The sequence below is a fragment of the Lepidothrix coronata genome, unplaced genomic scaffold (genome assembly GCF_001604755.1).
Source record: "Lepidothrix coronata isolate B3197 unplaced genomic scaffold, Lepidothrix_coronata-1.0 Scaffold190, whole genome shotgun sequence".
Classification (NCBI taxonomy): domain Eukaryota; kingdom Metazoa; phylum Chordata; class Aves; order Passeriformes; family Pipridae; genus Lepidothrix; species Lepidothrix coronata.
Window position 1 is genome coordinate 433939 of NW_016690370.1, and position 15031 is coordinate 448969.

Sequence of the window (15031 nt, forward strand, 5' to 3'; positions counted from 1 at the left end):
TGCAGATGTGCCAGACACACATATGTGACATCCTCACACATCACGTGCAGTGTCTGTATTTGACATCCAGGAACACACAACAGCACTGGAATGTTAGAGCAGCTGGAGAGGCACAGGAGCTGGGGCAAGGCTCCCAAATTCCAAGGAAAACTTGCTTTTCCTCATCTGCACTGTGAAGCTGTCCTTAATGAAGTGGATTTCACTTCTAAACCGGTGTCTATTTCTGTTTACTTACTCCAGAGTAAGGTGTTAAAATGGGAAAATGTCTCCAAACAAGAGTCTCAAGTTACTGACTCCATATTCCTAAATATCCAAATATTTACCAAACCAGTTTTATTTTTAGCAGGACAAACACTAAACCTTTGCAGAAAGCGATGATGTCAAGGTTCCCAGGTAACTGTTCTGTGAAAACACCTTCACTGGGACTTTTCCAAATGGTAGTGACTACTATTTCTAACAGAGAATATGAAGGCAAAGAACTGTTATAGGAACATAAATCACCTTTTAATGTCACTTTATTATTTGGGGGTTTGAACTAAATGATCTTTATTGTCCCTTCCATCCCATACCAGTCTGTGATTCTATGATTTTCTCATCATTGACAACAATACTGCAGGAAGAAAAGAAATGTCCTGGCAGTCTCCTCATCCTCTTTTCATGTGGAATTCCTGGGTTTGCTCTTCCTGGGACAGAATATTTTACCAGGGATTTAAGAAAAACAGTAATTATTGAAATATTAAAATTACAGTGCCAGGGACTGGCAACACAAATATTCTGCTGCTTGAATGTGAAGGAACAACAACCCAAGAGCATCCGCGGGCCTGAAATGTGTGAAGTGGGTTGTGGGGGCAGGAGGCCAAAGCCCAGCTGGGAAGTGGAAGTGGCTGATTCCCACCACTTTTTAATCTGTTTGGTTTTCCAGAATAGCTGCAGGGTTTGGAGCAGAAGAGGAGCTGCAGTGCCTGGTTTGGACTCGCTGCCACCCAGCCCTGGATCTCACAGCAGAACTTTTGCATGTGTGAGTCCAACTTTAGTCGTGATATTCAGTCATGGCTTTAAAAAACACTTGAAACCTCAGTGTTTAGACACGGTTTTAAATACCATATTCCATTTTTTGGAGGTTTCTCCCATTTTAGTGAGTCTGCTCAGCTGCAGAAATGGCATAAAAAAAACCTTAAAACATTACCTGCAACATTTTTTTTTAACTTTAAAAGTTATTTTCAAAGGTGGCTACAAAGTCTAATAACTTCACCAGCATAAATAAATGCTGAATAAACTGAGTATGTCTTGCAGGCTCAGGTGACTTCTCAGCATGTGAATATATGTTGTGTTTGTATTGTTTAATTATTTTAGGTCCAGTGATGACAGTTCTCTGGAGAGGCAGCCAGTTCCTGCAGAAAACTTGTTCCAGCCTTTAAAAAACACAAAAACCTGAAGTCTCATGAAAAGAAAAAGTTTCTCACTGACTAGCGAAGTAAGTCCTAATTTTGCAGAGGATGATGCTCTATGAAAACAAGCCTGGAAACTTTATCAAGACTTAAGAGTGGTTTGATGCATAATTGTGGTTCCAACCTGGTTCTGCATCTGGCTTTAAATACTAAACAGCTGAACCTGCTGCTCTAGTACTTCGTTTTTTGGGTTGTTTATTTAAGCAGTGCATTTGCTCTGTTATTTTTCCCCTTAGGCTCCTCTGGATGAGGAATTATTAACCTTGAGAGGACTTAAATTATCATGAGAGCGAGCAGGATATCAGCTGGGTTTTGTCAGCAGGAAGTTTCGAGGTGTAGTACTTGAAAATTCTGCTTTTTTGTTAAAATTTTCTTCAGTCCTGTAGTGCTCAGTCTTCTAAGTAAACATTTCTCATTAATATTTCAGCAGGAACGAAAAAATATGCAGAATTATCATAATTCACTACACAAAAAGATTTTTAAAGGTCAAAGCCAACCTTCCCTTGCTTCAAAATTTCAGCTGTATGGGACTGTTCTGTTCTCTTCTTGGGGGTTTTGGGGGCAGGATCACCCTACATTTGCCTTCTGCAAGCTTTTTGTGCTTTCCATCTCTCATCTGGAGCATTAAATAACAGACTGTTTGACTCTGTGTTGAATCACTGGTAGGTGTGATGGGCTGAGTGGATTATAGTAGGTTTTAGAGCTCACCTGGAACCTGAGTCGTAAATGACTTTGTTTTCATAACATTACCTTGATACTAGTTGCATGGAAAGCAACAAATATATAAATATTTCATGTAAATATATTTTGTAAGAGTGAGTAGAGTGTTCAGAATCTGGGCCAGTACCTTGAAAGAAAATATCGTGGCTTTATTGGCATCACGTTTAAAGTGAAAATCAGAGTTTTGGTCTTAAATTCAAACAAATTCCTTGGTTTCGCTTATCCTGGAGCAGATTTCTGGCCAGTCTCATCCAACACAACCTCAGACTGAAATGCTGCAGTGATGCAGAATTGGAGTGTTGCTTGTTTATCAAGAGCTAATGAATGTGAGGGCCCACAAAGTATTTTTCCTTCTTGGAGGTCCAGTTTCTGTCTGTGATCAGCAAATACGAGCGAGCATCGTGTGGGTAATGCCTCCTTCACCCTGGCTGTGTTCATGCCTTGGAATTTGGCAGGTCTGTTGGGGATTGGAGCTCCCTGGGAGCTCCTGGATGCAGAGGCCTTTCCGCAGAGGATATTCCGCACCCGTAACCGGATTTGGGGATTTGCGCGGGGTGGGAATGGAGGCAGAAATCAGCTCCTGGAACTGAATCCCCGTCCAGGAGCTGTGGCTGCCCAGCTGCACACACGGGCTCTGAGTGTCCCCAGCAGAGGACAGGAGGTTGTGCCTCGATGGAACCCCCTGGATTTGGCACCTGCTGCAGGAGCATGTGGAGAGCGCGGGGAGTTCTGGAGCTCCTTCCCATTGTCTGCTTCCTCTTGGCTGCTCTGCCGTGAGTTCCCAGTCTTAAGCACTTCTCAAACATGAGTAATCTCGCCTGGAGCCTTTTGCAAAAGCTGCCTTTTTTTATTTTTTTGTTATTTTATCTTGGATGTGTTTCTCTGTCTGCATAATACAGATATAATATGCCAGAGAAGCATCTTGTTCGTGTTTGCAAAAATATTTGGTGGTTGACAAATGAGCTTGATGTACTGTGCTGTTGTACTGACTTGACACTAATCTCTGCCACTTAGAGCAAATGAGAATAAATCACCTCTTCCCTCTTATCTTCTGCACCCTGAGTTGTGTATGCACTTGCAGCAGAAGCTGCTCAAGGTTTTATTTCAATCCCATGCCCTGTCACCAATCCTGTCGTGCTGGCTCCTGCCATTTGAATTTGGATTGGGAAAAGGTCAGAAGCAGCACCTGAGCTGGCACTTCCATAGTGCTGAATCACTTGCTGTTTGGTCACTGGCTTCAGGTTTCACATTTGTAGGTAGGAGATGACAAAGCAAAAGTAGGAGTGATCCCAGCAGGTAAAAATGCCTGAGGAAAAATAGGACTCCAAACCTGTGCCCATAAGGGGGATATAATTTACTGCACTGGTAAAGAGGGCTGTGGAAACGAGTGCAGTAAAACCACGCTTGGTGAGTTGTTGAGCTTCAGAAATGGGAGTTGAAATATTAATTGGAAAGGGGTGTTCCATTAAAACTGACATGTTAGTGAGCATGGAATTCATCCAGGTTTGTGTGATGGATTCAGGTTTGGGATTGCTCCCTCCTCCTCCTCGTGGAGCTGAGTCCCAGCTCTCCAGCTCAGAGCCTTGAGTATAGTTGTCAACTCTGTTCATTCCGAGCCCTTCTGTGTGAAATAACAGAGGTTTATCTTCTTCCAGTCTTTGCAAGGCTGGTATTTACAGCAGGGGGGTGTAGTTCTGGTGGCCAGAAGGTGCTGTTTCAGTGCAGGCCACCAGAAAGGAGCACATGCAAGTGTTGGGCTTGTGATTTGTGGCCTCTGTGTAGGGGCAGGACATGAGGAGCTGCAGTGACCCCGAGTTCCTCTCCAGGAGGGAGGTGGAGCATTGCTGTGATGGCTCTCCTGTGGCTGCAGTTTGATTCTTTCTTTTTTCGTGTTTTGGAAGATGAAGTTCAGACTTATTCAACCTTTTTTTGCTTACAGTGTTTTACAATTTCTTCTGGAATTTGTTCCAGCCAAATTCACGTTTCCTGCCAGAACTGAAGAGTGGATCAAGCACTGTCCTGGGGCTTCCTGCTGGGCTGGGTTGCTGGAGATCTCACCAACTTCATAGGCTGCTATTTAACAAATCAGCTGCCAATCCAGGTAATCTGCCAATATTCCTGCTTTTCCATTTATCCTTTTCAAACTGTCTCTTTAAACTCTGGGGCAACTTAACATTGCACAGCCAAATACTGGGAGAGAAAATAGTTCTGTATTCTGCTCACTGATGTGCCATCCATAAAACAAGTCATAATTTCCCAAATATTTCCATTGACACTGTTTGTCTGGCAGTGATTTGGTGTTTGTCATTCCCATTATGATTATGAAGCAACATTTCCGTGCAGTTAAGGTGTTTCAGACTATTTGTCTACTAAACAAGCAAATGTATCTTCTCTTTCAGATTGTCACTGCTGTTTTTTATGTTAACATGGATCTAATTATGATTTCACAATTTTTCTACTATAAGCTCAAGAATCAGAAGGTGACAAAATGTAAGTTTTTTCAATGATTGAAATGTTCTCCAGGATGCAGCACAGTCTTTACTGACATATTTTCCTACGCCATTAAAAGACTTTTTTTTCAGAGGGATAAAAAAATGGAGTGTACAAATTCTGGTTGGAGTTGTCAGACCTGTTGCTTCCAGTTTTCCCTTTCTTCTCCCCTTCCTTTTCTTTTCTGACCCACATGTACCTTTAAATATTTTCCATGTAGTACTTTCACTTTATACAGACATAAAAAATGCAATAGATTTGTGGAATCTGGCTCCATATTTTAACTTATTCCCTGGTGTTTGTGGAGATCTGCAGAAGTTGAAAGCAAGCCTCATTTGTGGGGTTCAGTTGGTTTCCTCCACGTTGATTGAAACCTGACTTTATTTGCTTATGGCATCGAATATCTTGACATCTTCATGTGTCCTGTTTCAATCTCTACGTTTAACAAAACATATTCAAGGGGAATGAAATCACTTGAGTTGGGCTTCAGAAAACCTGGCAGTGGTTGGAGTGCTCAGCCTGCCCACGAACTACTGTTTTGACTGAAAGGGAAGACAGAAAGCTCAGTTCATATTGTATCAAATCAAAACCATTAACTCCTCAATCTGAAAAAGGGAAAAAAAAAAAGAAAAAGAAAGAAAATCCATGGTACAGCAGAGGTAACAAAAAGCTGAAGCAAAACAGATGCCTCCCAGCAGCCTAAACAGGGATAAAGCAGATTCCTTCAATATGGAACTGATAATGAACCTGGAGATGGGTCAGTGCTGAGGGGTTTCCTTCCTGCTGCCTCCTCTGGAGAACAAACCCAGGCCATGGTGCATTTTAACTGCCAACTCAGGGGATTGCAGAGCTGGGGAGGGAAGAATTAGACCTTAAAAAGAGGCTTTTCAGTGCCCACTTCTGGAGCAGTCGGACACAAGTGGGTCAGTGTTGCATCTCCAAGTGCAGCCCGTGGAACTGGGTCGGTGTTATTTAGACTCCAGGTCTTTAGGCCAGGCTTAGTGAGGCCACACAGCAGTTTGTGTTGCTGGTGGCAGGGACTTGCACATACAGAGGGTCCTGTGGCTCCAGATTTCTGTAGGATTTCCCACCAGTTTCAAGTTGTCTTGGAAATGTCCATTGTGAGTGGAGTCTGTCTTTGACTTTGTGAGTCTCAGTAAGGCTTGATACCAACTAACCATGGACACAGAGACTGGTCCAGCACAGCCCTGGGGTTACATAAATCCCAATGACAGAAATATAAATAAACTTATATGATCATAAATAATAATATTTTAGTAATTTCCATTTCAAATATCCTTGCTTTTGCAGTTTTTAATCAAGGCATATTGAAAGAAACTTCTGCTCAGCAGTTTTCTGTGTATCAGCTGTTATTTAATGATAAATTTTTAGGGGTTAATGTAGGAGATAAGGTGAGCATGGACATTTTCTCTCTGTTCCCTCACTACCACTCAGTTGTTGCACGAAGCACAACTGTGACAGTGAGCAGGGGTGGGCACAGAGCCCAGAAAAAAAAAGAGGTGGGACGGACATTGCTGCCAAGAAAAAGAGACGTGAAATTCTACCTTTACATTTACATATTTGTACTGCAAACAGAAAGTAACCTCAAATCAACAGCAGATGTTATTTTTCCAGCTAATTTGTTTGTGTGTCATTCCAGGCAGCCACAACCTGAGGAATTTCTGCATCTCCTGGGTCGTGGTGTGTGGAGCTCTGGGTGTCACTGCCCTCTGTCAGCTGGGGCTGAGGAACCAGGAGCAGAGCACCAAGGAATAATGTAAGTTCTTACCTGTTTCTGTTCCAAAAAATTCCCACCCAAAAGTGTCTTGGAAAGTCTGTGTCCTTCAAAGAAATCTGGACTTTTTTAACAGTGATTTAGAAATCATGTATGTGGATGTTTTACCCATAAATCCCAAAATAAAGAAGTTATAAAATCGCTTCTTTGAGTGGCTTCCTGGGCTTGTTCAGTCCTTTGGGTCATCTCTGGGATAATGTGTATAAATGTTGTGTTTCTGCTGGTGTGAAGTGCTGTAAACATCCACGTGGAGCCCACACAGTGCCCCCAAAAATCAATAAAAGAGGAAAATCCCCATTGTACCTGCTGCTGTCATTCCAGCAGGAAAGTTCACAGGCTATTCCAGCAGTTTGATGGCCTTCCTACTAATGCCAGGGAAATAATTGTAATCCAGCAGCATTGCCCAGCAGGGAAGCAGCTTGTTTTCAAAACACAGCCGGAGTGAGAGAACTCTTAAGCTGTGAAAAATGAGTATTTTGCTTTCTCCAGACAGGATGATGCTTTTTTTATATTTATTTTCCTAGTGGCTCGAGCTCCAGTTGTTAGTTTTGGTCTGAATTATTGTGCCTGGGGTTTTTTTTTAGGATGGATTGATATTAGTGTGATACCCCAAAGCCTGGCACTGGGTTTGATGTGCTTTGTTGTGAGATAAAGACGAAACCCTTTCCAGCCCTCGCTTGAGGAGCAGCACTGAAGGGCTTTGAGAGGACTTCTGCGCAGAGAATCAGCCCCTGGACTCTCAGTTTAATCCTCTGAAAGGCCCCAGACCATTCTTGCCAAAACACACTTTTCTTTTGCAGAACTCCCTTGGTGTGGTTGAACTGTCAGGCCTCGTTTGTGGCTCCAAATCCTGTGGGTTTGACCTGGGCAGCAGATTCCCTCAGCTCTTGAAAAACCTGAGTGGGTTTGGGGCTACAGGGGTTTTTTTCCTGTTCAGCAAATTTTAGGGAAGTGATGGTCTTTGATTGCTGGAAGAGGATTGATTGGCAGAGGAAGAAGTGGAGTATTTACAGCTGCATTTATCAGATAGAAGCAGGAACATACTTTGTATGATTGTTGTCATGAGCAAATAACATCTCCCCTTTTCTTTCTCCAAACTATTCCACCTTAAGTCACCAACCATGGGAATAAAAGTTAGGAACAGAGGACAGTTAGTTTAGAATTTTAGCCCTTTTTCACAAAGGTGCCATTACTGACTTCTATTTTTTCACTCTCAGTATATTTTAAAAACCCAACAAACACTTCAAAAGAACAGAAGGTTTTTCATTGCCAACTGTATACAGATTATGGAAATGGTTAATTAATTGCTGAGTTTACTCATATTCCCTTTCTACCTTTTCCTTCACTGGAATGCCACAGTATTTTCAAACAGCTCTACTAAAAAGACTGACTTCTTAACAGATTCCCTGAGAACTAGTTAGCATTTGGAAGCAGATTATCCTTGCTGTTTGCACTTCCATAAAAATGGCATTAAATGGTATTAACCAGAGTTCTAAGAACTGTAACAATCCCTGTATTTTCAGTGATTTGTGCTAAAACTACTGAACTGAGAAAATTCAGAGCCCAGGAAGAGATGGAGAAGAAAGTCTTTGGATGTGTTATACCACAAAATGCCAAAATTACCTACAGCTGGTTACTGTGATACAAAGAAATGTTAAAATACGTATTTATAAAATGTCTGTTTAAACAACATGTGTACAAAATTTGTGTTTAGTTCTGAAGAAGGGCCACAGAAGGCACCTTTTACCTGGTCTTTGCCTTGGTCATGATGGAAAACTGAGCCTTGCCTTAAAGATGCCAGAAACCAAATCCTCCAGGGGCCTCTACTTTGTCCACCACCTTCCTTGGCTCACTGGCAGCTTTGGAGTCTTGTTTCTTGACATTTTTGTGTCCTTTTCCTGTTACAACAGAGATTCTCAGGATAGGCTTGTTCATAAGTGGATCAGAAATGAAGTGGATTTTTTTTGAAATCATGGGGTTTTTTTCTGACCTGATCATAAAATCTTCTTTCTGAACAATGATTTGTATGATTTTTATAATGATAATTCATGCTGAGAATAGCAAGTTTATCTAAAATACCTACATTACAGCTGCATTGCACAGGGTAATTTGTGTCTTGGAGACAATAGGTAGATACTGCAAGTTGGGGGGGTCCATATTGTGCTGTTTTTCTTAGGTTTGCTGTCTGCTAAATGCATAGAAAAACCCCCCAAAAAACCCAAACATATCAAAACAACCCCCAAACTTCCCTGTCTTTAAGTGCAAATACAGAATCACAGCTTTGAGAGTTTGGGTAAATTGGAGTTGCTGTTGTGAGACTGTGTTCCTGTCAGAGACAAACAACGAGGGTTTGGCAAATTTGGGTTCAGAAAATAGAATTTAACAAAGCAGTGCTGCAGCAGCCCTTAATTTTGCGTAATTTGGGGCAAAATTTGGGCCTCTGAAAACTCTGCTCTCTGAGTCATGAAGGGCCAACCAGCTACACAGTTCTCCAGGTTCATGTGCCAGTGTCTTGAAAATCCTGGGCAAACATAACCCCCTATAACTGATCTATATTTATAATTAATGTATTCATACCTGATTCCCACAGTACATTAGTTATTGTTAGCCCTGCTCTTTCTAGGTGGAGCTTTGGCATGTTGTGCTCAAGAAAGGAAAAGCAAAATCTTCAGAGTGACGTTGTGCCTTTGCTTTAAAAGCCTTTGCACAGGGATGGTCTCACAGGTTCATAGTCACCTGTGTTGTTGCCATTGCTTGGATTTCCACTTAAAAGGGCTTAAAGAGGAGATATTTTGATTTTTCCTCAGGTAAGAACTGTAGGTTTGTGTGTGAAAACCTCTTGGTGCTTCACTCCCTGCACTCAAACCAGGCTGAAGTGATTCCAGCAGTGCTGCAGCACACTGAGTTAATCCATTCCAGATTAAAGGGGAGTTCTTTCCCAGATTTACCTGGAGCTGCTCCAGAAGTTATGATTCCCAGGCATCAGCCTTGTCTTTCTGATTAAAGGAATTTCCTAAGCCACTGAAACTGGATGAGTGACTGGAGAGCCAGAGCTGGCCTTGGGATGCTCCATGGCATTCCAGCCTCATTCCAAGTCCAGGGCTCTGTGCATTGTTTAAAACATTCTGCACAAATACCTCCCCCACACTGGGGAGCCTGAACTGGGGTTCCTGCCCTGTTCTGAAACAAAGTGTGGTTTTATTTTGTATGGGACAGTCCAGTTTCCTCTGTGAGCAGACTGTGGGGATTCAGGAGTTCATTCCACAAACAAAGTAGTGACTTTCTTCTGCCCCAGCCCCCGGCTGGAAACATAAACCTGTATTTATTTACCCAAAAACCTCCTAGAACTCGATCTTGATGACCCTTACAGTACGTTCTGTACGTATTTGCAGCTGCCTTTCTGTGGTGTGCTCTGAAAATCAACTTTATATTGGCCCCAAGGCTCCCCCCTCTCCATTCCTTGCCCTGGGATTGCAGTGCCAGCCTGCACATGACATTAATTCCTGGGTTCTCTCTTGATTGGGGTCTGAATCCAATCTTGCTAATAGTCCTCCAGTTCAAATTATATGGAAAACAGATGCTCCCAAATCAGGGTGAGGAGCTCGCAGGAATCTAGTGGAGCACATAGTGTTAGTTGGGAATGGATGAAGGATTTGTAATCAAGAGAAAACAAAAGCAGACCTCCTGCTTCGAGAAGCCCTGAAGGTAAGGAAGGCAGTGCTTTTAGAAAGAGCTTCATTACTGTCTCTTGCCAAGCAAGAAAATGAAAATCCGACATTTATACATCACTTTAGTCCAGAAACGAAAGAATAGGGTCACCTGGGCTTTGGAAAACAGAGGAATTAACCCAAAAAAGTCCTAATTTCTAAGAGAGAAACGTTTCATAATTGGTATTTGTGTACCAGTCTCTGTTTTGAGGAGTAGTCGCAGAAACTGCCTAATTCTAGTGGACTTTATTCCTGATTGTGTCCAGAGTTTCATTAGGTGGAAAATAAACTCTCATTTCTCAAGGTCCAGGGCAGGATTAGGAGTTCACTCACTCTGTGTCTGCTGCTGTTCCTTGGCTTCCAGCTGCCAGGGCTGGCAGTGACTAATTCTAGGAATAAATGGGCTCCTGCTCCCAGCTGGAACAGCAGCTCCAGAGCAGGATTCCCCTGGAGTCTGGGTTTGACAGGGTGACATTCTCATCCCATCCTTTGGTGGCTGCAGTTATTTGATTGCACAATAAGACAGTGATTTCCATAAATAATGCAAGTGCCCAATTGTTTGTAAAGTAGGAGCTGTCCTCCTTTTCATTCTAAGAGGAGTTTCATGGCATTACACACTGGAATTATAAATTAGACACATTTTCTTTTCCAGTAAATGTTTCCTTCCCCTTTGCAGCAGGAGGTGGTTGAAGTTTCTCAAGATCCTGAGGAGCTCAGGGTTTTAAAGGGTCTTGTCAGAGATGCTTAATCCAGGTTTGGATCCTATTAGAGCTTTATTTTCTGTGCATGGTTATTTAATGTTCCCCTTGCACACAAGGATGCAATACTACGCATTTTAGAATATTAAATCAGTCAGGGAGCAGTTCTGCCCTTGGTTTTGTAGCAACCATCACTGAAGTTTCTATGACTGAATCTAATGCAAGTTTTTCTGGAAAACTTCCTCTTTTTCTCTCCATCTCCTGCCCTGTGTCCTTCCTCCCCTGCTCCCTCCAAACCCAAACAACTCTGCTTTGTGTTTAGACAGACAAAGCCCTTCACCAAGATTTTTTTTTTTGCCTTGTTTCCTTTCCTTTGCCATCAGCCATTGTCAGGGCTGTGTTCAGCTCCTCCTCGTGGGCTCCTTTCATTAAGCATAGTCAGGTTGTTACTCAATAGCCCAAGTTTATTCAGCAGGAGTCTGTACACAAAATTCTCCTGCACCTTTGGAATCCTTTATGTCCTTCCACAAAACACCACGCTTTGGAATTTAATTGTTGTGCTAAAAATGTAACAATTCAGCCAGGAGAGCTTCCCAGCCAAACACACAACTTCTCTGCACTCCTGCAAACGCTTGGTTTTGTCCTAAGTTTTTAAAAACTCAGTTTTCGAAATCCATCTCGGTTCTCAAATTGTCCTTAAATAGCTTAATTTCGTGGAACAAATTGGATATGTAGCTCTGTGGCTGTCAGGAAGTTTACTGTGGAACTTTACTTTGGTTGTCTCCTCCACTTTGGGCTGCTCAGATCTTAAAGTTTCCCCCAGAAAGTCAGGCTTAAGCAACAAGTTAGTTCCTGTATTAAGTATTCTTGGCAGTTCAGCATTTTTTAAAAAATAGAAGCAGCTGAGGGCATTTGCTCCAAAAACATACTCTGGAAATGCTCTTTTATAAGCTCCACATAATTTGTGTTTGCCATTTATTCACCATAAAAGCTTGGTGGCCAAGAGTGATGCCCAGTGCTACTCCACAGCCCTTTAAACCTAATTCCATGCAAATCCTCATGTTGGAGACTCCCTGCTCGACCTCATCCATAACCTCTACCAGAAAACAAAGTGATTTGTTTCAAGTTCAAAACTCAAATATAAAAGTCCTCAATTATCCAGCAAAACTTCTGAAGAATTTTGATTTTTTTTTTTTAAATTTTATTTAAAGGCTGGCTGTGTTCCTGCTCAATAATTTTACTTGAGAGCTGGAACCATCAGGAAAAAAGACAAGTACATACTTGTTAATTCTTTTTAGATCAGCACTGTTTCCAAGGGTCTGGTTTACAATGGGAATAAATAATTATGTCTAATTGCACAATTCTTGTTGAAAACAGCGTTAAATGTTGAGTCATTTGTTGTCTGGGTGTCAGTGCCTGGAAATTTAACTGCCTAGATTTTTACAGGAGATGAGAGTTGTTTTTTCTGCTCAGGCTCTGCTGTTCTATTGCCAAGAAGAGTTTTTTAAATAACTTTTTAATAACTTCCCCTCCTTACAAACCTCAGCCCACCCCACTGCATTTGGGGCACTGATGCTGGAATGGTGCAGGGCAACATGTTTTATTCCACATTTTTCCTAGACTGACCTTTTTCCTATCCTTCTCCTCTTGAATTTCACACTTAGGACCCTTGCAAGCACAAGGCTGAGGTGGAAAGGATTTTTTTTTGCAATACTGTGTTGTGTTGGAAGAAAACTTTAATAAATTACCTCAAAGAATAAACTTCTCGTTAATATTTCATTGAATCTGTGTGTAATGTGTATAATGCACCAAGTTCATGAATAACAGGGCTGGGTTTTAATAGCTCAGAATGAGCCTTTTATACATTTGTGGGCTGATCATGAAGCTCCTTCCTTTGAGTTCAGGTAAGTTAAAGGGATACAATTTAATTTTAGTTTTTAAATAATAAAACTTAATAAATAATATTACTAAATAATGTATAAATAAATGGTAAATATAAATAAATAATAACATTATTTAAAAATAATAACCGAAACCAATGACTTCAATTGATTGTATTTCAATCCCTGCCAGAAGCACTAAAAATGAATTGGTTTTCTCTGGGAAGGGTTTCTGAGGATCCACCTCAGAGAACTGTTCCTTTATTAGTTTCAGTCTGTACTTTCCCTGATTTCTGAAGTGAGTAAAGGGTATTAAAAATTAACCTTTCCAGCCCATGAATTAATCTGCAGTTTGTCTCCTCGCAGATTTATGTGCTGCACACACGAGCTTAGCAATCCTTGCCTGGCTGGTGATTGAAACCATGACTTGTTCCTTCTTAATGCCCTTAGAATTTGTTCTTCCATCACTTCTTCAAAGATTATTTCCCCTTTTATTGCTGCTCTGTGTAATCCTATTTTTGGATGGCTTTTTATCCCCGTTTCATACTGGTTAGTGGAACAGCCAAATGTGGGCTGTAGAAAGTTGCTGTGATTTGATGTGAGGCTTTTTTAATGGCAAATAATTCAAATTTTTAACTGTGAAGCAGCGATAGTTATTTATTGATAGGCCATATATAAATCCATGGGTTAAGTAAATGCTTATACTTGGAAAAATGTTATTTCCATGCCCAAATATTCCAGGTTAGAGGCTGAAGGGCAGATCCTGATCACCTCTTCCTTAATCTCAGGGAAGCACAGCGTGCAGCTCCATCCCAGCTACTTTGATGGAAAGCAAAGTGTCTTAATCTTCTTGATTTATTTTACTAATTCTTCCCTGGTGCTGCTTGTAATCCCAGATTAACAGCATTGTGTGCTAATTTTATTTTTATAACTATCATGGAAATCTCATTAACTAAAGGGAACATCTAAAATGTCCTCGGGGCTTTATTTTTAAACAAATTATCACATCATTTAGCTCAGATAGTTCTCAGCTGTCCTCAGAAGACTCTTCCAGGGCTGGAATTACTCCTGGCTGTCACACGTCGGGTTCGATCACTCGTTTCAATAAGAAAACTGTGTTTAAAATAAGAAAAATGTGCTTAATTTGCAACTTCTGACTGTCTGTTGGAATTAAGGGTTTCCCTAAATTCACCCTTGTGTTCTCACTGACAAAAGTGATACTAGTCCAAAGGAAAGTTGGTTCCTCATACCCAGGGAGCACCTCCACTGTTGGCTACTCTGGCGTCTCATTCCCTCTGTTTCCAGCTTTTCAGGTCTGTAGAATCTTCTGGAAGCAGCAGCAGTGCTGCCCCGATGTTTTGAGTACAACCCCAGTGGGAGGGGGGTTTTTTACAGCGGTGCCAAAAGCACAGCAAGAAAACTAAGTTCATTTTCGGGTTCCCAAAGCAGAAGCCGAGGCCGCGTCCCTGCCGTCGGTGCAGGGTCATGGCTTTATCCAGAGGCACGAAAACCTCTGGATTTCCAGGCAAGATTATCCCACCTTGCTCTGGTTCTCCATCACAGTTTGATTACGTATTCCTCTGTCACCTCAGGGATGCCAGGGAAAACCAGGGGGAATTTGAAGTGGAGAGTTAAACGCCGGCACGGCCCCGTCGGTGAGAAGCTGCAGGTTACACAAATCAAAGCTTTTTGGGGGAGCCACAAGAAACTTTACCAGGACTTGAGTCCTTGCAAATGATATTTATCAGTATCCAGGTAACAGAAAATGAGGAAGATTCAATGGATAACAAGGAAAAGACTTGGTTCAGTGGCTGCTGGGAGCTGATGCCACAACACCGAGCCAGGGCAGGGCAGGACCTCAGACATGCCCTCAGCAGCACAGTAATCCAAGGACAGAGGGCTGGGAAGGGAATGCCCTGCACTGGAGGGACCTGTGGGTGAGGGTGGGCAGGGCTGGTGGTGCCTGTGAGGAGGAGGGAGGAGGGGTGGGTTTGGTACCCAGGCAGGAGGAGGCAGCGATGGATCCAGCCCTGCTCAGTCTGCAGCCACCTCCTGCTCCAGGGCCTGGGTCAGGAGCCACCTCCTGCTCCGGGGCCAAGGCCTGGGTGAGATGCAGAGGTTTTGTTCCCAAAGCCCCTGGTGACGTGTCCTTGCTCCCTGCAGCAGTTGGGCAGTCAGGAGGACGATGCTCCCTGGGCTCGGGGGCCTTGGGGCAGCATCCGTGCTGCTGGAGAAGCCCAGTTCCCCTGTTCCGTGCTTGGATGAGCCCTGATTGCTGCTGGGTTGTGCCACT

At 42.5% G+C, this 15031-nt stretch overlaps 1 protein-coding gene across 1 annotated transcript; it reads left to right on the top strand.

Annotated features, from left to right (window-relative positions):
• Positions 1-377: 377 nt before the first annotated feature.
• Positions 378-8421, top strand: PQLC2L (PQ loop repeat containing 2 like). The gene is given in 9 exon segments (XM_017831363.1): positions 378-393; positions 2817-2892; positions 2894-2941; positions 4140-4269; positions 4568-4658; positions 6319-6449; positions 7254-7357; positions 8176-8228; positions 8231-8421. Coding segments are annotated over 9 exon segments (840 nt in total).
• The last annotated feature ends 6610 nt before the right edge of the window (positions 8422-15031 follow it).